At 55.3% G+C, this 26997-nt stretch overlaps 1 protein-coding gene across 1 annotated transcript; it reads left to right on the forward strand.

Annotated features, from left to right (window-relative positions):
- The first annotated feature begins 220 nt into the window (after nucleotides 1-220).
- PLXNA3 (plexin A3) lies at nucleotides 221-26545 on the forward strand. The gene is made up of 33 exons (XM_074208707.1): nucleotides 221-403; nucleotides 2863-3533; nucleotides 4633-5172; nucleotides 5329-5511; nucleotides 6826-6954; nucleotides 7039-7139; nucleotides 8509-8632; nucleotides 8727-8883; nucleotides 8967-9066; nucleotides 10329-10443; nucleotides 11213-11413; nucleotides 11863-11959; nucleotides 12115-12305; nucleotides 12387-12532; nucleotides 12729-12849; nucleotides 14102-14238; nucleotides 14931-15101; nucleotides 15241-15334; nucleotides 15422-15661; nucleotides 15774-15917; nucleotides 16045-16279; nucleotides 16438-16580; nucleotides 16830-17086; nucleotides 17299-17365; nucleotides 17457-17603; nucleotides 17897-18056; nucleotides 18337-18440; nucleotides 18729-18825; nucleotides 19411-19601; nucleotides 20293-20462; nucleotides 21113-21325; nucleotides 21847-21997; nucleotides 22752-26545. The coding sequence occupies exons 2-33, from the start codon at nucleotides 2889-2891 to the stop codon at nucleotides 22845-22847; spliced, it is 5667 nt and encodes a 1888-aa protein (XP_074064808.1). The 5' UTR covers nucleotides 221-403; nucleotides 2863-2888; the 3' UTR covers nucleotides 22848-26545.
- Nucleotides 26546-26997: the final 452 nt, after the last annotated feature.

A 26997-nucleotide genomic window follows, 5' to 3' on the forward strand; every position in this document is an offset into this window, starting at 1 on the left:
CCGGCCTTTCCGGGCGGGTCGGGCTTCCCCCCGCGCAGATGGTACGGTCCAGGTTTAAAAGGCCCGGGCCGGTCGGGCGGGCGCAGTGTGTGGGCGGCGGCGGCGGCGGCGGCGTCGGCGGCGGCGCGGGTGGCGCGGGCGGCGCGGGCGGCGCGGGCGGCGCGGGAGGGGGACTCCGGCGGCCCGGTACCCCCGGACTGGCCTTCGAAGGCCGGCCCCTGGCCGCCTGAGCTACCGCGGGGAGCCTGGGCCGGGGGGGGGCCGCCGCCGCTAGGGCACGCCCCCCTCCCCCGCCGCCCGCGCCCCCCCCTACGGGCCTAGCTCGCGCCCGGGGGCCCCCTCCCCCCGCCTATTGTGGGCCTCGGTACTTGGGGGGGGCCCGGGGTGCCGCCTCCAGCTCCAGGTAGGTGACTCACCCCCGCAGACGGGGATCCCCTGCCCTGGGGGGGGGGGCCGGGCCTCCACCGCACTGTCCCCAGTCACCTGTCTACCTCCTGCGGGGGGGGGTGGGGAGCGAGAGGTGGGTGCGGCCCCAGTTTGCGCCCCACTGCATGAGATGTTCTTTGAGGGCTGAGCAGTTGGGACCCGGGCACCCCGAGAGGGCAGGGAGGGGGAGCAGAGACCCCCAGAGTAGGCCCCAGGGCCTTGGGGGGGGACAAAAAAGCTGGACTGTTGGGGGCCTGGGGCTCTTTATGTGGGGAGGGGCTGAGTTGGGGAGTTGCTCTCTGCTGGGGGGGGCCGGGCCAGGTGGAACTGAGCTCCCCCTCCCCTGGAGAGGGGAGCTGTCAGATGAGAAAAGTGAAGGGAGCCCCCCCCAAGAGCTCAGCCTCCCCAAGAACCCCCCCAACTTTCTCTTCAGCTTGAACTCTGGCCTCCTCTGTCTCCTCCTCCTCCTCTTCATTTTCATCCTCTGCATCTTCTTTTCCTTCTTTCTTCCTCCTCCTCCTTCCTCTTCACCATCTTCTTCATCATCTTCCTTCTCCTCCTCCTCCTCCTTTTCTCCTTCCACCTCTTCTTGGGCCTCCTTGGCACTTCCCTCCCTTGCCCTTTGCCCACCTGGACCACAGAGGGGATGAGCAAACCAGCTCAATGCTTCTTCCTCTCTGGTCACTGCTTCTGGCACTGTTTTCTCCATCATTGGGCCTCATGGAGTGGGTGTGGTCTAGAAGGAGGGGACCCTATGGATTGTGGGGCGCTCACAGCCATGGTTCAAGCTTTGCCCCAGCTCTGTGCCCACCCAGACTCTCCCAAACATAATGACCCAATGAGCAGCCTGCCAGCTCTCCCCATGGTCAGCCCACTCAATGGTCATGATGGCCACCCAGGGTAAGAGAGGAGGGTGCCCACTCCCACTCATTAGGGATAAGGAGCTTGAGATTTTAGGGAGGGGGGGAGCACCCTACCTCCCTGGCTCCTTCCCATTACACACAGCTTGGGGGGTAATTTAAAGTGATTTATGTCTTAGTACCCCCTAAATCAGGGCTGCTGGGCCTCCCTTCCTACAACCCTCCAATCTGGAGGTAGGGGCTCAAGGTATCCATGTTCCTGCTGCCCATCTGTCTTGCTGACTGTCCAGGAGGCTGTGTGTTGGCATGGCTCAGTCATCCTAGCTGCTTGTGTCTCTAGCTAGCACCAGAGTTGGGTAGATCTTGGGAGGTGGGTATCTCTGTGTGTGTGTGTCTGTGGGTATCTCTGTGTGTGTATGTATATCTCTATGTGTCTGTGGGTATCTGTCTCCATGTGTGTGTATGTCTCAGTATGTGTATGTATCTGTATGTCTTTGTATGTGGGTGTCTGTCTCTGTGTGTCTGTATGTCTGTATGTGGGTGTCTGTATGTGTCTGTGTGTCTATGTCTTAGTATGTGTGTCTGTGGGTGTATGTCTCAGTATGTGTGTTTGTGTGTGTGTGTCCGTGTGCGTGTGTGTGAGATTTACTGACCCGCTGCGCTGTGGCTCAAGGAAGGCAGGTCCCCCTCCCCCCTCTGCTTCGTATTTGCCTGTGAAGGCTGCAGGTGGGGAGATGGTCAAGTGGGGCTGCAGCCTCCAGGGAGCAGGGGACCTCGGCTGGCTCGGCGAGCCATCCCAGCAACCTCATTGGGGACATGAAGCCTGGGGTAGAAAAGGGGGCTTACGAGCTGGAGGCTGATGGCTCCATCTTGGCTCCACCCTCCAGGAGCTGAATATGAAGGAGGGCCAGGGGCTTGAGCTCTACTCCAAGCCAGCTCCCCCCCACCCCCACCCCACAGGAGCTGGCCAGCCCCAGAAGCAGCAAAAGAGGAAGGGAGCACAGTAGCTCAGGGGACATGGTGCCCAATGGCTCCATCCTCCCCACCTGATGCATCCCAGGCAGGGCTGGAGCTGGGGAGGCCAGGCTGGCATGGCACTCGTCCCACCTGGGACTGGCTGGGGCCAGCAGGGCTCTGTAGACAGATGGGGACCCCTTGGGTGTGGCCTTCCTCTCCTCGATCTTCCCTCCCCTGGGGCCTGCTGTGGTAATGAGCTACCTCACCAGCCTATTCCCGGGGAGCCCGAGGGTGATTCACAGCTCCTCCGGCCAGTCGCCTGACTGGCTGGCTGGCTGGCTGGCTGGTCAGCACTCCCGCTTTCTCCACAGCCAGCTCTGTGGCCAGAAGCCTGCTCAGCCCACTCCCCCACTCAGTGACTGGGCTGCCTCCATCCTCTCTGAGTATCATTGCCTTTGTTCTCTCCCTCCCTCTAATTTGGCATGTGGCACAGGACCGAGCGTGTGACGGGTAGGGACCTGCGGAGGGAGGCCCCTCCAGTGGCCGGAGGTCCAGCCATGTGACATCCAACAGGGTGACGCCCCCGCCCCCCTCCCCTTCCCTCTCCTCTCTCCCCTAGCCTCAAAGCTCACCTGGGACCCAGCCATGGCCTCCGGGGGCCCCGCAGGGCCGTGGCCGAAGACTTCACCTCCCTTCCTGCCACTGCTGCTGTCGCTGCTGCTCTTGCCCTTTCCCCGGGAGACCCTCTCGGCCGGGAGCCCTTTCCACACCTTCTCTGCACCCGACACCACCTTGACCCACTTGGCTGTGCACCGGGGAACAGGGGAAGTGTTTGTGGGGGCCGTGAACCGGGTCTTCAAGTTGTCTCCCAACCTCACAGAGCTCCGGGCCCACGTCACTGGCCCCATCGAAGACAATGCCCGCTGCTATCCCCCTCCGAGCATGCGAGTTTGCACCCACCACTTGGTCCCCACCGACAATATCAACAAACTGCTGCTCATCGACTATGCCAGTCGGCGCCTGGTGGCCTGTGGCAGCATCTGGCAGGGTATTTGCCAGTTTCTCCGCCTTGATGACCTCTTCAAACTGGGTGAGCCACATCACCGCAAGGAACACTATCTTTCGGGGGCCCAGGAGCCAGACACCATGGCCGGGGTCATTGTGGAGCAGGGATCAGAGCCCAGCAAACTGTTCATCGGCACAGCCATTGATGGCAAGTCAGAATACTTCCCCACCCTCAGCTCCCGAAAGCTCATCCGAGACGAGGACAGCGCCGACATGTTCAGCCTGGTGGGTGGCATTGTGGTGGGGGACAATGGGGTGGTGGTTGAGGCGGACCTCCCTGCCCTCAGTGGGGATGGGTGAGGGGTAACTGCTGGTGATCAGAAGTTGCGGGGAAGCGAAGCTAGAGAATCTTCTGGCTCTCTCCCGGGGGCTAAGAGGCCAAGATCAGGAAAGGGTCCAGGGCCAAGGTGGTCAGGACAGACTGGGCTCTGCTGAGACTGGGTGGGGACTCCTTCCCCAACTCCCTGTACCGTGAATGTGCCCCCATGTATGGAATCATAGACTGGGTTGAACGAGGGACCCAGAGTCAAGGGTGGACCCCCACCCCAGTAGGCGACCAAGTGGTCGGGAACTGGAGTCCGAGATCAGATTGAACCTCGGGCACCAGCTGGCTGACCCTGGGCAAGGCACTTAACCCCTGCCTGCATCACCCTGAAGAAGGAATGGCAAGTCCTTCCAGCCAGTCCCTTTGCCAAGAACCCCTTCCCCCCCAGACAGTTGGTCCACAGGAACTCAGCAACAGCAGCAACGCTACATCGAGCATCCCCCACCAAGTCAGCCAAGGCTTGGCCTGTTTCCTTTCTGCTTGGATGGGCATCAGGCTGAGCAAAGTGCTCAGCCTCGTGGGTGGCTGTCGGACATGCATGGCATCTGCCCAGCATGAGGCCTTCAGATTTACCCTTTGGCCTCTTCTAACCCCTGTCCCCTCGGGGCATCCATTCTTTCAAGGCTGGGGAGTGCTCCCCGTTCAGTATCTCTCCCTGTCCTTGGCTCCCAATTTGGCAAGGTGACCGTCTTGGATCCTGATTCCGAAAGCCCCCTTTCATCCCCCTGGGTCCTCTCTCGGCAGTCTCCCTCTGAAATATTTATTTCCTTAACAGCCCCAACTTTTCCAAAAGGTGAGTTGCCTGTGACCCTGGGAGTCAGAGGCTTGGGTTCTCCTCCCTGTTGGGCCATTTGCTGGGCAAGTCCCCGGGCCTCGGTTTCTTTGTTGAACAGGAGGCCCTTTCACCTCTCGGGTGGCATGAGGCTGGAGCAGGCCCTCCCCCATCTTCCCCCTTCTCCTCATTTCCCTTCTCTCCTTTCTTTCCCTTTACCACCTCAGGTGTACCAGGATGAATTTGTATCCTCCCAGATCAAGATCCCCTCCGACACCCTGTCGCTGTATCCAGCCTTCGACATTTACTATGTGTACGGCTTTGGGAGCGAGTCATTTGTTTATTTCCTGACCCTGCAACTTGATACCCAGCAGACTCTCTTGGACGCGGCTGGCGAGAAGTTTTTTACCTCCAAGATCGTGCGTATGTGTGCCGGGGATTCAGAGTTCTACTCCTACGTGGAGTTTCCCATCGGCTGTTCCAGAGAGGGCGTGGAGTTCCGTCTGGTCCAGAGTGCCCACCTGGCTAAGCCCGGCCCCCAACTAGCTCAGACCCTGGGACTGTCGGAGGATGAGGACGTGCTCTTTACCATCTTCTCTCAGGGCCAGAAGAACCGGGCCAGCCCACCCCGCCAGACACTCCTCTGCCTCTTCACGCTCAGAGATATCAATAGTCACATCCGCCGGCGCATCCAGTCCTGCTACCGTGGAGAAGGCAAGCTCTCTCTGCCCTGGCTGCTGAATAAGGAACTTCCCTGCATCAATACAGTGAGTACCAGGCCTGTTTCCCTCAACCCCCCCACCCCTGTTGCAGCCCAGAATGCACAGGAGGCAGTCATGGGCTGGCAGTGGAGAGTGGCGCCTCACTTCATCCTGGCCAGGGTCCACAGGAAGGCCAACTTCCTGGCTCCTTCCCCCCCCCAGCCCATGCAGATAAATGGGAACTTCTGCGGCCTAGTCCTGAACCAGCCCTTGGGCGGACTGCAGGTGATAGAAGGGCTGCCCCTGCTCGAGGACCGCTCAGACGGGATGGCCAGTGTGGCTGCTTACACCTACCGCCAGCATTCAGTCGTCTTCATTGGTACCCGCAACGGCAACCTCAAGAAGGTGGGGCTTGAGGGCTCCCTTCTGCTTTAGGCCCACTGGTTGGGGGGGGGTGGGGAACAGGGAGAACTATCTGAGATTGGGCTTGAAATGCCCTAGCTTTAGTGGCCAAAGAGACGAGCCCCAACGTGAGATCAGAGAGTGGGGTCCCAGGAGCACCAGGAATGGGCCAGCCCCAAAGATAGGGAAGGCTTGGGAGAAAAATGAACAGAGAGGCTAAGCAGTAGGGGAAGGCCTCTCGAACCCCAGTGAAGAGTGGAGTTTTTATCTTGTAGCCAATGGGGAGCCAGGGAAGGATCCGGAGTGAGGGAGGAGTGTGGTGGCAGTAGCTGGGAGCCAGAGGGTGACTGTGAAGTTGCTGGGAGGAAAGAGAGAGTCAGGGAGTAAGGAGACCAAGGGGAGACTCCATACAGGCCCGGAGCTGGTAGCGACACTCTGTGTGTGCCCTTGATCTGTTCTTTGCCCCCCCCCCCCAACTTGGCTTCCAGCAGGTTCAGGTGGGAAGCTGACTGGGGAAGCCTCTTAGGAGAGGGTTTGGGGGGGGGTGGTTCACCCTCTCCTTGCCCAAGGCTCCTTCCCTCTATTCCCTCTCCCAACCTGCTTCTGGCTCCTGGGGATGGATGGGAGGTAGCCAAAAGACGGGCTAGTTGACTGCTCTGGTCCCTGACTTAGCCTTCCCCCCCCCCCCCCATCACTTTTGGGCCTTCTTGGCCTTACTTGGCTCTCTGTTCCTTCCTCTCTGTACCAGTTCCACATCCCCTTTTCAAAGTGGGGACTTCTAGGACTTGGAAGGTTTCATTGCATGGGGCGGGGGGGTGAATGGAGGAATCCTGGGAGATTCAGCTCCAGGCTTATGGGAAGAAGCAGGAGACCTCAGTCAGCCCTTCCCTGAGCCCCCTAAACCCCTCCCCTTCCACCAAGCTGGGCCCTTTTGCCTCCCCACCCCCACCCTGGGCCAGTGGGACACCTTTGTCTTTTTCTTCTCCTCCTAAGGATTCTGGGATGTCTTTGAGTATTTCTTGTCCCAGGGCCATTGCCGGGGAGGGGTGGGGAGGGAGCGGCGGAAAGTCTCCCCAGCACTGGCTCTGTGGCTTAGTCAATGGGCTTGGGCAGCACCCGGGCCTGGCATGGCCTGCCTGCCTCACCTTTGCTGACTGTCCTAGCCCCCAGAGGCTTCTTTCTTCTACCCCCCTACCATGTGGAGTGTGATGGGGAGGGGAGAGGGGGTCAGCAAGGGCAACAAGCTGAGCAGAGCCCATGGGGGCAGAGAGCCACAGGCCCTTCAGCCAAGGCCCGTCCCTTGCTTGCCTGGCCTAGGTTCGTGTGGATGGCATCCACGATGCCCATCTCTACGAGACAGTTCCTGTGGCAGAGGGCAGGCCCATTCTCCGAGATCTCCTCTTCAGCCCGGACCATCAGTACATCTACCTCCTGAGTGACAAGCAGGTGCCCAGTGGGGAAGGGGCCGGTGGCCAGGGCCTGGCACAACCTGGGGCCGGCACGACTGACACCCCCCTCTCTGCTCCCTAGGTGAGCCAGGTCCCCGTGGAGACGTGTGAGCAGTATCGTCACTGTGGGGCATGCCTGGGCTCTGGGGATCCCCACTGTGGCTGGTGTGTTCTTCACAACAAGTAAGCTGGCAAAGGATGGCCAGGCGGGGTTGTTGGGACAGGGCCTGCTTCCCCCCCATTCCTCTGGAGCGTCTGGGCTCCTCCTTGGGCTCTGGGGGCCAGAAAGGTGGTGAGAACAGAGGAAGCCAGGCAGGGGCAGGGGGTCCTCTCTCCCCTGGCCCTGAAGTGCCCGGCACTGGCTGGCAGGGTTGGCTTTGCTGTCTGCCTCCCTCTGATATTAAGTGAATGGCCCATCCTCTTCCAAGGAAGTCGCCCGGGGTCCTTCTTGGAAGTAGGGCAGACACAGCTGGGGTCTGCTCCTGGGGAGCTTTGCAGGGGACTCCCTCAGGGATGGCGGCCGGGGGCTGTTCTTGCCCTCTTGCCTGGGGCCCAGGTATTCCCAAAGATATCCCATTTCTGTCTTTCCACATCCAATGGTGGTGTATGCCCTCTTGGGATCTAAAGACAAAGTGGATTCCTCTCCCCCCTCTCCCCGCTCCCCCCCAGGCTGAGCAGGGCTGGCTGGGAGATCAGCCCCCTAAGAAAGTAGAGGAAGAACCAGGGGGGTGACGTAGCCGGGGTGACAAGGGACCCTACCCATCCATCCATGCCCGTGCTGATGGGCACCTTTCTGGAGGGAGGCCTGGGCCTGAGTGGGGAGTGAAGTCTCAGATAAGCAGCATGAGCAGGAAATAAGGAACCCCCTCACCTGGTGCCCCCTCACCCCATCACTTGGGGGACCTCTGTTGAGCAACTTAGAAATTTCAGCTCATCTGAACCTGGGATGAACTCATTTGGGCAGTTGAGGAAACTGAGGTCAATAGATCCAGGGTCCTGCTGCCAGTAGATTGACCTTCTGGCCTCCTGCCTCCCCCCCCCACCACATTTGGCTCATTTTTCATCATGCTTCCTCCACGCCACCTCCGAGATCAGGTTGCCTGTAGCCTGGGGCACGTGACAGGAGAGGGAGGCCAGCCCTGAAAAGTTGGCAATGTTTCAGGGAGCCTGTGCTTTGCCCCCTCTCCCCCCCTCCCTGGTGGCTTGCCTTTTTATCTCTCCCTCCAGACCCTAGGACAGGCCTGGCTTCTCCTCCTATCCCCAGGCCTCCACTCCACCTAAGGAGCGGAAACTCCCATCCCCTGATGACGCTTGTGTGCTCCTCTGGCCTCTGGGGGAGTGGTGGTTGCTGGGGCCACTCTCGCTCCACCTCTTCCCTCCCCAGGCTGCCCAGGGCAGAGTCTGGTTCGTTTTCTTTGGTGGTCTGCCCCCCACCCCACCCCCAGCCAGTATACGGCCCAGGCTGGGGCACACCACCGAGAGGTCTCAGAGGGCCCCGGCCGGGCCTGGGTGTCTGAGGCCGTGTTCACCCCCAACCCCCGCACACCCTCAGATGCTGTCGGGAAGGGGAGTGCCCTAGGGCCTGGGAGCCACACCGGTTCACCGTGGTGCTCAGCGAGTGTGTCCGGGTGTCCATCCAGCCCGGCAATCTGTCTGTCACTGTGCCTGAGGTGCAGGTGAGGGAGAGGATGGTGGTGGGAGGGCCTAGGGGCTGGCCCCTAGGGCTTCCCTGAGTCTCCCATCTCTCCCCCTCCACCCCACCCCCTCCAGGTGACTCTATGGGTCCAGAATGTTCCTGATCTGACAGGGGGAGTGAGCTGTTCCTTTGAGGCCATGGCTGAGAATGAGGCATCCCTGTTGGCCCCGGGGCAGCTACAATGCCTCTCCCCCTCTTTGCGGGACATCCCCGCCATCACCCGTGGGCGTGGTAAGTGGGCACAGGCGGGGGCCGTGGCCAGAGCCTCATGGGTGGCTTGCCCAGCTTACCGGCTGCCCCGCCCCTGCCCACAGGCGCCACCTCCACTGTTCAGCTCTATCTCCACTCCAAGGAGACTGGCTTGAGGTTCGCCCAGGCCGATTTTGTCTTCTACAACTGCAGCACCTTCCAGTCGTGAGTCCTTCTGCCCCCACACCTCCCCTCCCCCCCACTGGAGGTTGAGCTGCATGGTGCCCCCAACTTGGCCAGCCCAGGGCCTTAGCAAAGAGAGAAAGGGACTGATCCAAGGTCTCTGCCTCTCACATACACAGAGACACATATATGATCTTAGATCTAGGGCTGGAAGAGGCCTCAGAAGCCACTATGTAGAAGACTCTGAGGGTCAGGGTTGGGGGAGAGATAGGATGGCTGTAGGATGGGTTGGGGACTCACATGGTTGCAGGGGAAGTTGAGGCAAGTTCACCTCTCAAGTTAGTTCTCCTTAGGGGCTTTTGCTTTGGAACCAGGAGGGACCTGCCATCTGACTGGCTTCCTGGGCCAGCCCATGTCCGTCCCAGGGTCCTGAAATGGGAGTCTTGGGTTTTGGTTTTTTTCTGATGACTTGTAGAGATAGTTGGCACCATTTGTTAAGAGTCATTGACTTGGGGCTTCCAGGTGGTACAGTGGATAGAGTCCTGGTCCTGGAGTCGGGAAGATCTGACTTCAAATCTGGCCTCAGACACTTCATAATTACCTGGCTGTGTGACCTTGGGCAAGTCATTTAACCCCATTGGCTTGCAAAAAAAAAAAGTTGTTGACTTGCCTTCCCCCTTCCCATCTTCACCGAGGTAATCCTGCTTGGGGGCCTAGCCTCAGCTCCCTCCAGGTGTCTGAAGAACTGGCAGAACTCCCGAGGTGAAGGGGACAGCCCTTCTCCGGCTTCTTTGGGCCTCACTTGGCCCATCTGTAAAGTGAAGGGACTCGACTGGTCAGTTCTGCCAAGCGCTTTTGCATTGGGCCTGCAGGTGGGAAGACCCAAGGTGGACTCCAGCTCGTCCTCAGTTTCCTCCCCTCTTATGGGGATGCTCATAGCCTCTGCCTTCCCCCTGAGCTTTTGGGAGGATCTGCTAGGGATGTCATAGTTTAGGTTTCTTTCTGGCTCGGTTTGGAATTGGAAGGTCATTGAGATCCTGCAACTCCTGGGTGGCAAGTCCCAGGCATACATAGTAGGCCCACATAAGCAGGACTCCCTCCCTGGGCCCCTAAGCCTTGCCTCCTGCCCTCCAGGACTGTTCTTTTAGGGCAGTGCTTTCAGGTGACTCCTGACACCCCCCCCCCCGGCTCCTTGAACCTCACCACTGCTGTCTGATGTAAGGGTTGGGGCAGCTTGGGATCCAGTGCTGCCTCATGGCCCCTCTTGGTGCCTCCCCCCCCAACCTCCTCATTTCCTTGCTCAGGTGCTTGTCATGTGTCAGTAGCCCCTACCCCTGTCACTGGTGCAAGTATCGCCACATGTGTACAGACAACGCGAAGGAGTGCTCTTTTCAGGAGGGCCGGGTCAACACTACCGAGGTGAGAGGTGCAATGCCAGCCACCCCTCTCCCTGCCCTGTGCCTGGCTGTGCCTCAAGGCCAGTCAGGCTAGAGCTTCTCCCACAAGTAGCTCTGTGTCTGGATTCTCTCAGAGCTTCTGGCTGCCCTTGGGGGGGGGGTTTGCTCTGAGCATCCTCTGCCACCCCGTGAGACAAGCCCAGCTGTGGTCTGGGCCTGGCCTTGTGATCTGACGTCATTCCCGTGGGCATGTGACTTCAAACCCCAGTGGGGTGGGTCTTCTAGGCCCTGAGAGGTGGACTGTCCTTCGTCATCTCATCCTGGCTCAGTAATCCTGTCCTCTAGGATAGATATGACCCTAGCCTGGGGGGGAGCAAACTGGGCCCCTGCCCAAGTGTGGGTCCATGTGCTCACCCATGTGTCTCTGCGCACACGCGGCAGAGGAAGCAGCTGGGAGGGAGCACCCAGAGGGAGTAGGGGGTATTTGGTCAGAGCCACCGCCCAAATCTTGTCTTTTTTTTCTCTCTGGGATGGGAGTGATTTCAGGCTGGTATGGAAACCAGCTGAGCTCCTTAGGATGAGGCCCTGGGGACCCTCAACTTCCTCCATTGCTTTGGCCCACTGCCCTCCCAGGGATCCATGAGGCCAGCTGGGCCTCTACCCTAGGGCTCCGCCCCCTTCCACTGCTACACATTAGCCTCCATGGGGTGGCTGCTGCTTCTGGGTGGTGGGGAAGGAGGGACTAAGCTACTGTTGTATGTATGTGTCCTCCTCCTCCTCCTCTTCCTTAGGGCTGTCCAGAGATTCTACCCAGCGGGGAGATCTTGATCCCAGTAGGTGTGGTCCAGCCTCTCACACTCCGGGCCAAGAACCTGCCTCAACCCCAGTCAGGCCAGAAGAACTATGAGTGTGTGTTTCGCATCCAGGGAAGGCAGCAGAGGGTGCCTGCCATCCGCTTCAACAGCAGCAGTGTCCAGTGCCAGAACACCTCAGTGAGTGGGGCAGAGGAGGCCTGGGTGGAAATGCATTCCCTGCCGTGGGCCAGGAGCAGCATAGATCCAGGGGGAAGGGGGTCACTAGATGGCCTGCTTCGATGTATATGTGACACAAAGAGGGAGAGGGAGATGGCATGGCGAGTGTGTGTCTGTGTCTGTGTAAGTGTGTAGTTAAGTCAAACAGCCAGGAGGAATGGGAGGTGGGACAGGATTGCTCAGGAAGAAGACTCATGCTAGGCTTCTGTTGCCATGGAAATCCTGAGAGCTTCTCTCTGGGTAGACAAACCTCGAGAGGCCCAGCCATGCCACTTAACCTCTTAACCCTGTGGAGCTGTGGAGGAGGGGAGTGCTCAGGGGTTGGGGCTCCCTCCCCCTCTCTTTCCCAGTGAGCTAGGATCCCCGTCCCTTTGATAACCCTGTCCCGTCTCCATGGTAACTCTTCTCAGTATGCCTATGAAGGCGACACTCAGGGAGCCGTGGCGTTAGATTTTTCGGTGGTCTGGGACGGTGACTTCTATATTGACAAGCCAGACAACTTCAAAGGTGAGAACAGTTCTTTGTCTTTCTTTGAGATCTTGCTCTGAGCCCCTGGAAAGGCCTCCTTCTTTCAGCTGGACTCACAGCCTCCTCTCGGCCCCAAACTTGTCCGGGATCCTCTGGCAGGACCACTCAGAGCCTCACTGGCTGTTTCCCTGCAGGCTTGCTCTACAAGTGTTGGGCACAGAGGGAGAGCTGTGGTTTGTGTCTGAAGGCTGATCCCCGCTTCGATTGTGGCTGGTGCATCTCGGAGAAGAAGTGCCAATTGCGGGCACACTGTCCCGCACCAAAGGGCAACTGGATGCACCCGAGCAAGAGAAACCCACGCTGCAGCCATCCCCGTGTCACCAAGGTCAGCCTGCATCCTCGGCCTCCCTTCTCTCTCGGGCTGGCGGAGCTCACACACACCTTGCTTTGCCTCTGTGTCCCACAGATCTACCCTTTGAAGGGCCCCAAGGAAGGGGGGACGCAGGTGACCGTGCTGGGAGAGAATCTAGGCCTGACGTACCATGAAGTTGGTGTCCGAGTAGCTGGTGTTCGCTGCAACTCCATCCCTGCTGCATATATCAGTGCCGAGCGGTAAGCGCTTCCCCAGGGTCAGCCCCCAGCCCAGCACCCTCTCTGTTCCTGATCTGGACACAGATACAGGCACCTTCCCTTCTGCTTTGCTCCCCCCCCCCCACAAAGGCAGCCCAGTCCCTGGTGTCTTCAGTGTGTGCACCCACCCACCCATCCACTCACTTGCAGTCACTGACTGCCCTGTCTTGTTTGTCAGGATAGTGTGTGAGATGGAGGAGTCTCTGGTGCCCAGCCCGCTGCCAGGCCCTGTGGAGCTGTGTGTGGGTGACTGCTCTGCTGACTACCGGACCCAGTCAGAGCAGCTGTACACCTTTGTGGTATGCCCCTGCTTTGGTCTCCCCAGAATGAAACCTTTCCTGGCCCCTGCCTTCTCCCCTTTAAGGCAGCTACTTCTTGGGCCTCTAGGCAAGTTTACATCTAGCCTCAGAAACTTAAATTCACTTCACCACTGCTTGCCTCAGTTTCTTTTTTCCCCAAATGGGGAAGATAAAAGGACTTAACTTCCCAAATTGCTCGGCAGGCTCGTATGAGATAAACGTATTTTTTAAAATAGTGATTTATTCATTTTTCCAACTACATACAAGATAGATTTTGGCATTCATTTTTTTTTTTTCAGATTTTCAGTTCCCTGTTTTTCTTTCTCCCCTTGCTAGGGAGTAATCTGATATAGATAATACATGTATAAGTGTGTTAGACCTCCTTCTATGTGAGTCTTATTATAAAAGGGGAAAAAAAATAGGAAAAAGAAGAAAACCCCCTAAAGTGTAAAACAGAGGGTCACAATGGAAGCTAGCCTGCTTTGGTCTGCATTCTGATTCCAGTTCTTTCCATCCCAAACCCTTTAGAATTGTCTTTGTTGCACTGCTGAAATGAACGAGGTCAACCTGGGTGCTCATTGTTACAGTGTTCTTCTAGCTCAGCTCACCTCACTTGATGTCTGTTCAGGCCAGTCTTTCTTGGATTTTCTGATGTTCCGAGTCTTTCACGATTACCCACAGAACCTGTGTTTTATCACATTCATGGTTTTTTTCGGCCATTCCCCAATGCATGGGCATCCCTTCAATTTCCAATTCTTTACCACCACGTAAAGAGCCACGAGAAATGCTTTTGTACACATGGGTCTTTTCCCCTTTTTTAAAAAATGATCCATATGGAGTAGTTTGCCATTTCTTTCTCTAGATCATTTTACAGATAAAGAAACTGAGTCAAACAGGGTGAGGTAGCAGATAGAGCACTGGCCTTAGGGTCAGGAGGATAGGAGTTTGAATCTAGCCTCTGACACTTACTACCTGTGTGACCTTGGGTAAATCACTTAACCCTGACTGCCTGGCATCCAGGGCCATCTCCAGTCTACCTGATTCCTTTCTGGCCACTGGACCCAGAAAAGAACTAACCATATTGCCTGGCACACTATCAGTACCTCACAAATCCTTCCTTCCATCCATCCTTCCCTCCCTCCCTTCTTTTCTCTCTTCCTCAAAGAGTGGGGGTGCTGAATGCTTTGGGGGGGTGAGCTTGGCTGGAAGGGAGAGACCTTTTTCCTTCTCAGGACCTCTCCTTCCACTTCAGACCCCAACTTTTGACCAAGTGAGCCCCAGCCAGGGACCAGCTTCTGGGGGCACCCATCTCACCATCTCCGGCAGCCATTTGGATGCAGGCAGCAGCGTGGCTGTGGCTGTGAGGAACAGAGAATGCCAGTTTGTGAGGTGGGCATGGGGGAGGGAGCCGGGCCAGACCGTGAGCCAAGTACCGGGCCCTGAAGAAAAGGAGACACACTTCTTCCCTCTGGGAGTTTACACCCTTTACTGGGCAACAACATGCACACAGAGCAATAAATGCAACAGGGCAGGCCATTAGGGTCAAAGAGGGCTTCCTGTATCTGAGCCAAACAGGGAGAAATTGGAAAATTCTAAAGAGGTGGGTGGAAGGACAGAGAGGTGTGTCAGACCTGAGGGTCAGCTTGGGTGATGGTGGCCTGGAATGGTGGCCACGGGAGTGGGAGCAAGAGCAGCCTGGGAAGGCAGATGGCAAACATGAGGTTATAGTTGATTCTAGGAGACAGTTACTGTAAGGGGAAAGGGGAAAGGGGAAGTGGGGGGTGGGGGGTTGAGTCATTGAAATCAATCAAGGCCTATCCTGGGGCCATGGTTCTGAGAACAGAGAAGGGCAAGGCAGCTCCAAATGTGTCAGTTAAACACTTGACCATAAGGATGAACGTGAGAGGGCAGCAATAAGGAACCTGGGAATAGGCCAGAGTGAATGCATGGAGTTTGGAAGCTGGTGGGATATCACATAGGCAGGGGAGACACAGACATGTGGGACTCTTCAGCACAGGGAAGAGGGATTGTTGGGGAGAGTCTGACTTTCCCTGAGCCTACCCCATTCCCTCTCTCCCTAGGAGAAGCGCCAAGGAGATTCTGTGCATCTCCCCCAGCTCCAGCCTGGGCCCTGGTCAAACCTCCATCACCGTCCGCATTGACCGGGCCAACATCTCCAACCCGGCTGTGCTCTACACCTACACCCAGGATCCTACCATCACCCTCCTAGAGCCAGCCTGGAGCATCTTTAAGTGAGCAGCCATTTTCTTCCCAACTCATGACCTGTGGGAACCTTCCTGTGTCCTCCACCTAAAAGCCCCAGGGAAGACTTGGCCTGGGAAGGCCAGGTGGTGGCCTCAGCTCTCTTCCTTCCCTTCCTATCCGCTACAGCGGTAGTACCACCATCACTGTAACTGGAACCCACCTGCTGACAGTCCAGGAGCCCCGAGTTCGAGCCAAGTACCGTGGCATTGAGACAATTAATGTGAGTTGGATGGGCCCGCCTCTGCCTTCTCCTGATCTCCATCCCCTCCCCTTCCCCATTCACCTTTTCCTCCCCCATCCCCCACAGACCTGCCGAGTGCTCAACGACACTGTGATGCTCTGCAAGGCGCCTGGCATCTACTATGGACATCCTCACCCGCCCTCAGAAGGAGAGCATCCAGATGAGTTTGGCTTCCTGCTGGATCATGTACAGGCCACTCGGACCCTGGGACGCTCAGCCTTCACCTACTATCCCAACCCCAGCTTTGAGTCCCTGGGCCCCACTGGCATCTTGGACATCAAGCCAGGCTCCCATATCATTCTCAAGGTGGTGGGATCATGGCAAGAGCTAGGGAGCCAGGGCGCTGGGCTGCCATGGGCCCAACCAGGGCACCCAAGCGTGACTCTGGCCTGTCTCTGTCTCCCCTTGCTGTCCATAGGGCAAGAACCTCATCCCCGTGGCGTCGGGCAGCTCCCGGCTCAACTACACCGTGCTGATTGGGGGCCAGCCATGTGCACTCACCGTTTCTGACACTCAGCTTCTCTGCGATTCGCCAACCCAGACTGGCAAGCAGCCTGTCATGGTGGGGGCAGGGGGCAGGGGGGCAGGGGAGGGGGGTGGGGGGAAGGAAGAAGCCAAATCTTGATCAAGCATGAAGGAAGGGCCCTGGAATCCAGCCAGGCCCCATATGCCCTGCTTTTCTCGGGCAGATCCTGGTCGGGGGCCTGGAGTTCTGGCCAGGGACTCTGCACATCTATGCAGATCGGGCGCTGACCCTCCCAGCCATGGCTGGCCTGGGAGCAGGTGGTGGGCTTCTGCTTCTTGCCATCGGGGCCGTCCTCATCGCCTACAAGCGCAAGACTCGGGATGCTGACCGTACCCTCAAGCGACTACAGTTACAGATGGACAACCTGGAGTCACGGGTGGCCTTGGAGTGCAAGGAAGGTAACCACCCTAGGCCCCTGTGGGAAAGGCTGGTACTGTGGGGAAGGAGGGAGTGATATCACTGGACCCAGCCTCAGCCATTGTCTTGTCTCCTCTTCTCCTCCTCATTGGTTGGATCTCTTTGGACCCTTTCCCATTTCTGTCTTCTTTTACCCTAGCCTTTGCTGAGCTTCAGACAGATATCAATGAACTGACCAATAATATGGATGGAGTCAAGATCCCCTTTCTTGATTATAAAACCTACGCCATGCGAGTCTTATTCCCTGGAATTGAAGAGCACCCTGTGCTCAAAGAGTTGGATGTGAGTCAGCCCTGGGGCAAATCACTGAGATCCTATCTGCCCCCCCCCCCAATCCTACCCTTTGGTTCCCTTCTGTGCCCTCCATTCCAGTCCAGCCCTTTGGTCCCCTTCTCTCGCCCTCTACTCCAGTCCTGCCCTTTGGTTCCCTTCTCTCCCCTTCCTCCATCCTTTTTTTGTTTCCTTTTGTCTCTCCCACTACAATTCTGCCCACCCCCCACTCCCATTCTGTTTCCCTGCCATTTTTCTCAGACCCCTCCCAACATGGAGAAAGCACTCCACCTATTTGGGCAGCTGCTGCACAGCCGTGCCTTTGTGCTGACCTTCATCCACACCCTGGAGGCCCAGAGGAGCTTCTCCATGCGTGACCGAGGCAACGTGGCCTCCCTCACCATGGTAGCGCTGCAGGGTCGAATGGACTATGCCACTGGCCTGCTCAAGCAACTGCTTGCTGACCTCATTGAGAAGAACCTGGAGAGCAAGAATCACCCCAAACTGCTGCTGCGGAGGTAAGCGCCCCCTCCACCTGCCCCCCACCTCCCTCACCTTTCCACCTGTGTGTCTTCAGCTCAGCGCATGAATGGCTGGGTGGTTCCCTTCGCCCCTATCTGGAGGTCTCTTGCAGACGCTTCGTTTGTGGGTGGGATTCCCGGCTGCCCTGGTCTCGGACCCTGTCCACAAGTGAGTGCTCCTTTCTCTTTGCCTCCTGGTGTTCTTCTAGGACAGAGTCGGTGGCAGAAAAGATGCTGACCAACTGGTTCACCTTCCTGCTGCACCGCTTCCTGAAGGTGAGTGTCACTCTGAGGGCCTGGGGCTCTGGGGGAAGGGAGCTGCTCGGACTTTTGTCCATGGCATTCACTGAGCCTTCTCCTGGCCCAGGAGTGTGCGGGGGAGCCTCTCTTCATGCTCTTCTGTGCCATCAAGCAGCAAATGGAGAAGGGTCCCATCGATGCCATCACAGGGGAAGCCCGCTACTCCCTGAGTGAGGACAAGCTCATCCGCCAGCAGATTGACTACAAGATGCTGGTGAGGGGGGAAACCTGGGTGGCATAGTGGACAGAGCACCGGTCCTGGAGTCAGGAGGATCTGAGTTCAAATTCCATCTCAGACACTTCATAATTACCTAGCTATGTGACCTTGGGCAAGTCATTTAGCCCCATTGCCTTCAATAAATCAAATTTTTTAAAAAAAGATGCTGGAGAGGGCCAGAGCCATTGGGGGGTGGGGATGGGGGGGGAGGCATGGAGAGGAAAGGGGCAATCATGGGCAGCTTCCAGAAGGCTGAGCCCCCTCCTGCCACCTTCCTCCTTCCTCCCCAGACACTGCATTGTGTATGTCCTGAGAGTGAGGGCAACGTCGAGGTCCCCGTGAAAGTCCTGAACTGTGACACCATCACTCAGGCCAAGGACAAGCTGCTGGACACCGTGTACAAGGGCATCCCCTACTCCCAGCGCCCCAAGGCAGATGACATGGACTTAGGTAGCTACTGTCCTTGACCCAGCCCTCTGCCCCTCCACCCCCTGCCCCTCCCAGGGCTGTGCTGAGAATCCAGTAGCATAGTATTTGGAGAGTGCTTGGTACAGTGGCCATCACAAAAAAGAGAATCCAGATCACTCCCCTTGTGGCCTCAGTTTCCTCATCTGTCATCCAGCTGATCTCGCAGATTTGGGAGGCTGGGGAGGGGCTCTGGTATGCCCCGAGGTCGTAGGCTGAGCTCTCCTCAGTCTCCTCCATTCCTCTGTGTCCCTCATCCCCCTAGAGTGGCGTCAGGGGCGGGTGACCCGAATCATTCTGCAGGATGAGGATGTTACTACCAAGATTGAGTGTGACTGGAAGAGACTCAACTCCTTGGCACATTACCAGGTGTGGACTGTTTCTTGCTGCCCGGCTTTGTGCCCCTTTGCTTTCCTACATCCATCCTGACTCCTTCCTTTATGAACCCAGGCTCCTCTTTCCCTCTGCTAGCGTTCAAGGGTCAAAGGATATGGCTTCAGACCCTCCTTCCCCTGACTGCTTGTATGTGACCTTGGGCAAGTCACTTCCCTTCCCTGGTCTCAGTTCTCTCATGTAAAAGGAGGGGGTGGCACTGGCCTTCCTCCAAGGGGCCCCTCTAGCTCTGGGTCTCTGATCCTCCTTGTGCTCCTTTCCCAGGTGACAGATGGCTCCTCGGTGGCGCTGGTGCCCAAGCAAGTGTCTGCCTACAACATTGCCAACTCCTTCACCTTCACTCGTTCTCTCAGCCGTTATGGTGAGCAGGGCCTTCTCTGTCAAATGTCCCTCTCCCCAGGCAGCTGTCAAGTGACAGAGCTGGCCTTTGGCCTCTGAGGCCTCGATTGGGGGAAGATGGGAAGGAGAGGAAGAGTGGGGGACAGATGGAGGGAGAAGGAGACGGTCAGGGAAGGGAGGGAGAGAGACAGAGAGAGGAAGAGATGGATTGTACACGGCAGACAAATGGAGCAGGAAGAGATCTGTGGGACCTGAGCCTTCCGAGTTCACCATTCAAACCTAGTGTTGGAGAAAGTGCCTGACTCGATTTCCCTTCCTTTCTAAGATAAAGGCCTGGCCACTGGAGGGGACTGAGGCCTGGTTGACCCCTCGAGGGGACTGTGGCCTGACCACAGGTATTTTCAGATTTGATTTGGCTTTTTTGAGAGAGAACAAAAGTAGATGGCATGTTCCCCAAGCTTTAAGAGCTAAAAAGAGACCAGATTTGGAGCAGAAGGTGATGTCAAGCCCAAAGATGTCTCTATGGGCACAGGCATGTTTTCCTAGGAAGACGGGGTGACCCTAAGGCCCACTCTGAAGGCCTCACTGCTGCCCCACTCCCCTACAGAAAGCCTACTCCGCACCTCCAGTAGTCCAGACAGTCTCCGCTCTAGGGCACCCATGATCACCCCTGACCAGGAGACAGGAACAAAGCTGTGGCATCTGGTCAAAAACCATGACCATGCTGACCACAGGGAGGGCGACCGGGGCAGCAAGATGGTATCTGAGATCTACCTAACTCGGCTGCTGGCAACTAAGGTGAGGCCCCACTGCCTGGAGGTAGGGTGGGCACCAGACAGGTGCTATGAGGTCCACCTGGGGCTGCCCTCATTCCACTGGCTGGGATTTGATCCACTTCAGATTCCTTCCCTTTGTCCTGCCGATGGTCCTCATTGATGACTTATGTTTCCTCAGTTGCCATAGTATGTCTTTGTACTGATGTTCTTCTTTGGGCCTAAGATTGAAGCTGTCCCCCCTCCGGTCAAATTTTCAAAGCTGTAGCCCCCCAAACAATCCCTTCCAAGGGTCACCAGCCTCCCCAGAGGCATCCAAAAGAGGTCATCCCTGTGTATCCGAGGGGATCAAGGGCAGGCGGAATAGTACTGGAAATGAGCTGTTGTTTCTTCTCAGCATGGCTTGGATTTTCTCATCCAAGGCCCCGGGCCTCGAAGAGGAGCTGCTTCCAGCCCATCTTTGGCTCCATAGTGGATGTCTGTGGGCATGTCACTTGAGCATATTGCTGTCTGGAGCCTCCCTTTTCAAGAATACTGTGCAAAAATAGTGCTAGTGGTAGGGTAGCGAGGGCCCAATCTCTGACTTCTGTTTGACCCCAGACAAGCCCCTGCCTCTGTCTGGGCCTTTGGATGAGGTCAACTTAAGGTCTTTGCTGGGGCCCCTGCTCCCTGGGGGCCTTCCCTTGTGGGCATATGTCATGTGCTGTTCTCCCTAGGGTACCCTGCAGAAGTTTGTAGATGACCTCTTTGAGACAGTGTTCAGCACTGCCCACCGGGGCTCTGCCCTGCCTCTCGCCATCAAGTACATGTTCGACTTCCTGGATGAGCAGGCTGACCGGCAGCAGATCGCTGACCCCGATGTGCGACACACTTGGAAAAGCAATTGGTACCTGCCTGTCCTGCAGCCCCTGGCTTCCAATCCTCCCTGGGGGTGGTTGGGAGAGGGGACAGATGTGAGCCAAGTCCCACATGGTACTCTTTGCCTGCTCGCTGCTCCTGCTCTTCCAGGAGATGGCAGAGCTCCTGGGGTTCAGGATGCTCAGGGTCCTTGGGGCAGCCTGATGGCTTATATCCTTGGTGGGTTCCCAACACTGGGTTTGCATCTAGATTGAAATTGAATGGACATGGCAGTTCTTAGCAGCATTCCATGACTTAGCCCTGAAGGTTTTTCAGAGGAGATGAGAGTGGGGAATTGGTACAGGCAAAGGCTTGGAGGCAGGAAATAAGCCTAGTCTGCATAAGGGCTAGAGAGAAGGTTGCCTTGGCCAGAGCTGAAGGAAGGGCTTTAAGGTCCATTTTGAAATCAACCTCATAGTGTTGATTCGAATTCTCCTGCCCTCCTCCTACACTTGAAACAACTGAAACCCTTAATCCCTCTCCCCAAAAGCCCAGCATCTGCGCTAAGGCTTGAAGAGGTGAGTCGGGAGGTGGTCAACCTGGAGAGCCAACTGGGAGCCACATGGCTGCTGGGGGCAGGGAAGGGGGAGAATTGGGGAGGCACTGCCCTCACTGGAATCCTTGGAAACTCCCCATCAGCCTCCCGCTTCGCTTCTGGGTGAACGTCCTCAAGAACCCACAGTTTGTGTTCGACATTCACAAGAACAGTATCACAGATGCCTGCCTCTCGGTGGTGGCACAGACGTTCATGGACTCGTGCTCCACCTCAGAGCACCGGCTGGGCAAGGATTCGCCCTCCAACAAGCTCCTCTATGCCAAGGATATCCCCAACTACAAGACCTGGGTGGAGAGGTGGGCACTGGTGTAGACTACACATTGGGGCAGTGGGGACCCAGGGAAGGAGGTGCTCATGTTGCTTTAGCTTCCTCTCCCCCCCCACCCCCCCAGCCTCTAGGGGAAGGAAGAATGGCATAGGGAGGGAAACAATTCCAGTTTATTGAGCACCTCTTGTTTGCACTCCTGGCCTTGCTTGGGGAATCTCTTGTCTGGTGGAGATCAAATGGAAACCTAACATTGCAAAGCAACATCTCCCATCATTCATTGAGGGGCAGAGACTGTAGAGAGAGGAGCGAGGCCTGTTGTGAGCCTCGAAATCCAGGCAAGATTGGAACAGAGAGAACTGTGTGAACAACACTATGTGGAGGCTGATGTAGGCCCACTAGGAGGGTTTGGAGGAGGGTGTTCTGCTTTGTAACAGAGGGGCCCTTGAGAGCAGACAGAAGGATGGTAGGGGCTTACACATGGGAAGGGATTTGGAGGACTGCCCCAGGAAAGTCCCCCTTTCCCTCCCTTCATGACCTCCACCCTGACAGGTACTATAGAGATATCTCAAAGATGGCAGCAATCAGCGACCAAGATATGGATGCCTACCTCGTGGAACAGTCCCGTCTCCACGCCAATGACTTCAACACCCTCAGTGCCCTCAGTGAACTCTATTTCTACATCAACAAATATAGGGAAGAGGTGGGATACTCTTCACTGCCCTTGCCCACCTCCCCGCACCATCTCCCATTGTTTACTTCTTGAGCTCTGTCTTCTCATAGTTGAGAACTCAATGAGTTTTTTAAATTTTTGCCAGGCAATGGAGTTAAATGACTTGTCCAAGGTCACACAGCTAGGTGATTATTAAGTGTCTGAGACCAGATTTGAGCTTAGGTCCTCCTGATTCCAGGGCCGGTGCTCTGTCTACTGAGCTATCTAACTGCTCCCCACATTTTCATTGTGACCTGCTCATCTTGGATCTCCTGAGCCTAAGCTGCATTATAGGGTGATGATTGGCGTATGTGTTTCTGAGCTAGGCCTTGGTAGAGGGATGGCAGAAGCTGGAGGGACTTGGTTGTATACCAGGCTTGGTGCCTGGGTCAGGACAGGGAGACCCAAGCTACCGAGTCTTCTTCACCCCCACCCCCACCCCAAGCCATCTCCCTCACACTGCCGATGTGGGCAGGCAGGCGTTCGTGTGGGAGGCTCCTCAGCCCTGATGGCTTGAAGGCCAGAGGAGGAGGATATGGGAAGAAGGTGTGTTCATTAGGAAGATTTTGAGTCCTGGCTCAGGAGGCATATAGTGATGGTGAGTGGGAGGGGCTCGCAGGAACAAGGGCACCTAGGAGAAGACCAGGGAGGTGGTAGAGTTCAGAAGGCCTGGAATGGAGGAGAAGGAAAGGTAAATGGCAAAACCCTCCAGGCCATCCCTCACCCAACCCACTCTGGCCCACAGATCCTCACCGCCCTGGACCGAGATGTCGGCTGCCGGAAGCAGAAGCTTCGCCTCAAGTTGGAGCAGGTCATCAGCCTGGTGTCCAGTAACAGCTGAGGACCGAGGAGCTGGGAGGAGCACCCAGCAGCCCAGCAGCCCAGCCTCTCCTCTCTGTTTCCTCCCCTCCAAGCCCATCCTCCTTATCCCCTCCCCACCCCCCCAACTCATCCCCCCTTCTCTGCCTCCCCCCAGGGGTGAGGGGAGCCTTTATCTCCACCTACCACCAGGAGAAAAATACAGATTGATGGGCTTCCCCACACCCCCCCATAGAGGTAGAAAAGGGAGCCAAGCTGGGTCTCCCCCAAGAGAAACCAAGAGGGGAGGGGCTCATGGAGGGGAGGGTCTTTATTTAGTGCCTTTCTTTTGTGAGGGGGGGTGGGGGCCAATACTATTAAGTCAGGCCCCCCCCCATGGCCAACAGCATCAATACCCCCAGGATGGACCCCTAATTTTCCCACTTCCCTCTAAGCTCTGCTCTCTGCCCTGCCCCCTCTGTGTGTGCTGATGGTAGGTGTTGAATCTTTCCTCGATCTGTATTTATAACTCCCCCCCTCCCCCAAGCCCTGACTTGGCCTATTTATTTCATTTTTACCCCTGTAAATATTCTTCCTGCTCGAGGATGGCTAGTTCTGTGCCAGGGGCCATGGCCCCCAGTCCTCCCCTTTCCCTAGGCCTGTCACCTGGGGATCCCCTATTTGTAAGGTGGGCATGGGGCCTCTTAACAGTCTGGAAGGCGGTAACAAGGGCCCTGACTTCAAGCTTTCCACTGCCGTCTGGGCTTCAGTGGAAGGAGCCCTGGAATGGGAGGGCCTCAGTTTCCTCATCTGTAAAATCAAGGAATTGAGATTGCCAGATGCTGGTTCTGGGCCTTCCTCCACATCCCAATCCATGCCAGGCAGCCCTCCTCCTCTCTGCACCCTGCAAAGCAATAACAAAGGTTTACCTGGTGCCACCTCCCCATCCCTAGAAGTGGGTCCTGGGTTGGTGCCACCCGGGCTTGAGTAGAAGCAGAGGGGAAAGAGAGGAGGCCTGGCCGCCTGGGCCAGGAAAAAGGCTTGTCATCTTCTAGAGGCCGTGCCTTATTCTGGAATCGATTCTGTACACTGCCCCAAAGTATAGACATTTTCTGTACAAAGCCAAGCCACTGGCCTGCCCTGTAAATATGTGGCGTCTGATTGTCCTTCGTGTCTCTTCCTCCCCCTCCCCCCCGGCCGCATGAGCTTTTTGATTTCTTCCTTTTGTAATTATTTTCTTTTGCTAATTAAAATGCCTGGAAAAGAAGTGGCTTGTAGCCCTGCTTTGCCCCTTTCATCCATGCCCCCTGGGCACCTCTGGGGGCAGCTTTGGGGCTTTATAGAGACCCTCAGCCAGATGTTCTGGGGGCTCTCAGGAGGACTAGATTAGTAACTGAGGGAGCCAGAGAAAGCAGCACCAGGCTGTCTGGACCAGGGCCGAGGCTATTCACACAGTAGGGTGCTGCTAGAAGCAAAGGAAGAGAAAAAACAGTTCATTGAGGCTGGGGAGGAACTGGCTTGGAGAATTCTGCAAAGCCATTGACAGCCTCTTTCCAGTCCTTCATCCTTTGCAGTGGAAGGGACCATGATGCTGAAAGACCCCTGACTCCATCATCCCTGCCTGCATACATAAATATTTATTTTTAGTAATCGAGTCCTGCCGGGATGAAGGCTTGTTTTCTTGCTACTAGGGCCCTCCTCTTTTGTTTTTTTGTTTTGTTTTGAGGTTTTTGCAAGGCAAACGGGGTTAAGTGGCTCGCCCAAGGCTACACAGCTAGGCAATTATTAAGTGTCTGAGACCGGATTTGAACCCAGGTACTCCTGACTCCAGGGCCGGTGCTTTATCCACTACTACCCCACCTAGCCGCCCCGGGCCCTCCTCTTAGCAGGAGAGGTTCCTGTGGAGGCCAGACCCCTTTCAGTCCTACCTGGGGAAGCTTCCAGATGGAAGCATCTTGGCCAACCTAGACCATCTGTCTGTCACCCCCAGAATTTCAAGGAGCAGCCAATGGGGTCCAGTGCTTTCTGTAATAAGATAATAGGCAGCAATGAGCCTAGCAGGATGTAGCAAAAGGGAGAAAGTTAATATTATGACCCACTATGTGCCAGGCTCCAAGAATTTACAAAAAGGTGAAGGCCCCACTCTCCAAGGATGACACTCCGTGAAAACTAATGTACAAAACGAGGTTTAGACGATATCAATTGGAGCTATCAGCACAGGGAAGGACCCAGAATTAGAGGATGGGGAAATGTTTCCTATGGTATTTTAGCTGGGACTTGAAGGAACCCAGGAGGCAAATATGAAGGAAAGCCAGGAAAAATTCCTGGAGTCTGGAGGTTGAATGTCTTTCTTAAATGAATTTTTTCCTTTTTTTTTTTTTTAGATTTTTTTGTAAGACAATGGAGTTAAGTGACTTGTCCAAGGCTACACAGCTAGGTAATTAATTATTAAGTGTCTGAGGACATTTGAACTCAGGTTCTCCTGACTCCAGGGCCAATTCCCTATCCACTGCGCCACCTAGCTGCCCCCTTAAATTAATTTTTTCAAAGTTATTAATTTTTTAAAATTTTATTTTAGTTTTAGTTTTAAATTCTCTACCCTCTTCCCCCACCTATTGAGAAGGCAGGAAAAGCAACCTGATACAAATATGGAACATCATTCAAAAAACAAATTACTATAGTAGCCATGTCCAAAAAAAAAGTATGCTTCAGTTTGTCCTCACACCATCATGTCTCATCTGGAGACAGGTGACATGTTTCATCATGTGTCTTTTCAAATTGTGCTTGATCATGTCAATCAGAATTACCTAGTCTATTTTTTTGTTTAATTGTTGCATTTGACATTTTATGATTCCATTTGGGGTTTTCTTGGCAAAGATACTGGAGTATCAAATTCGATTGCCATTTCCTTCTCTAGGTCATTTTATAAACCAGGAAACTGAGTCAAACAGTGACTTGCCCAGGGCCACGCAGCTAGTAAGGGTCTGAAACCAAATTTGAACTCAGGTAGATGAGTCTGTCTTACTCCAGGCCCTTCATTCTATCCACTATGGCCCCACCTAGCCATCCTACTTAGTCTTTACAATATTGTTATTTTGTATAAATCATTCTGGTTCTGACCACTTCATTTTGTGTCAGGTCATAAAAGTCTTCCCAGGATTTTCTGAAACCATCCCCCCTGCCCCCCCCATTTCTTATAGCACAGGAGCATTCCATCATTGCCTATATGTGCCATAATTTGTTCAACTATTCTCCAAATGACAGGCTTCACTTTTCAATTCTTTGGCACCATGAAAAGCGATAATATAAATTGGGATTTTTTTTTTTGTACAAACAGGTGTGTTTCCTTTTTCTTTGGCATAGACTGGGGTGATATTATTGGATTAAAGCGTAGGCACAATTTAATAGATTTTTTTTTAAAGCATAGCTCCCAATTGCTTTCCAGAACAGTCAGATTAGACACAGCTCTACCAACAGTACACTAAAGAATCTGTTGTCCCAAAGCCTTTCTGGAAGTTGTCATTTTCCTTTTTTTTGCCAAGATAGCCAATCTGGTGGGAGCAGGTGATACCTCATAGTTGCTTTAATGTGCATTTTTCCAATCAATAATGATTTCATAGCATTCAATGAAGTTAAGTGACTGGTCCAAGGTCACACAGCTAATTATTAAGTATCTGAGACCAGATTTGAATTCAGCTCCTCCTGATTCCAGGGCCAGTGCTCTATCCATGGTGCCACCTAACTTCCCCTGAGCATTCTTTTTTTAAATTTTTCTAAATTTTTATTTAAGGCAATGGAGTCAAGTGACTTGCCCAACGTCACACAGCTAGGTAATTGTTAAGTGTCTGAGGCTGGATTTGAACTTGGGGCCTCCTGACTCCAGGGCTGGTGCTCTATCCATGGTGCCACCTAGCTGCCCCTGAGCATTATTTTTTAAAAAATGTTGATGTCTTCTGTTTCATATACCGTCACAGTTCTCCCCAATACCTCTCATGTCAGTATCAATCCCAGGTTGGTTCTCTTTATTTACTTATTCAGATATTTTCTTATTTGTTCTTAACATTAAAAAAAACTTTTGCTCTGAATTCTCTCCCTTCCATCCTTTCCCCATGCATTGTGAAGGCAAGAAATGGGATATCACTTAGATAGGGAAAATATTTCTATATTAGCCATGTTGCCAAAAAATGCTGTTT

The sequence above is a fragment of the Macrotis lagotis genome, chromosome X (genome assembly GCF_037893015.1).
Source record: "Macrotis lagotis isolate mMagLag1 chromosome X, bilby.v1.9.chrom.fasta, whole genome shotgun sequence".
Lineage (NCBI taxonomy): Eukaryota > Metazoa > Chordata > Mammalia > Peramelemorphia > Peramelidae > Macrotis > Macrotis lagotis.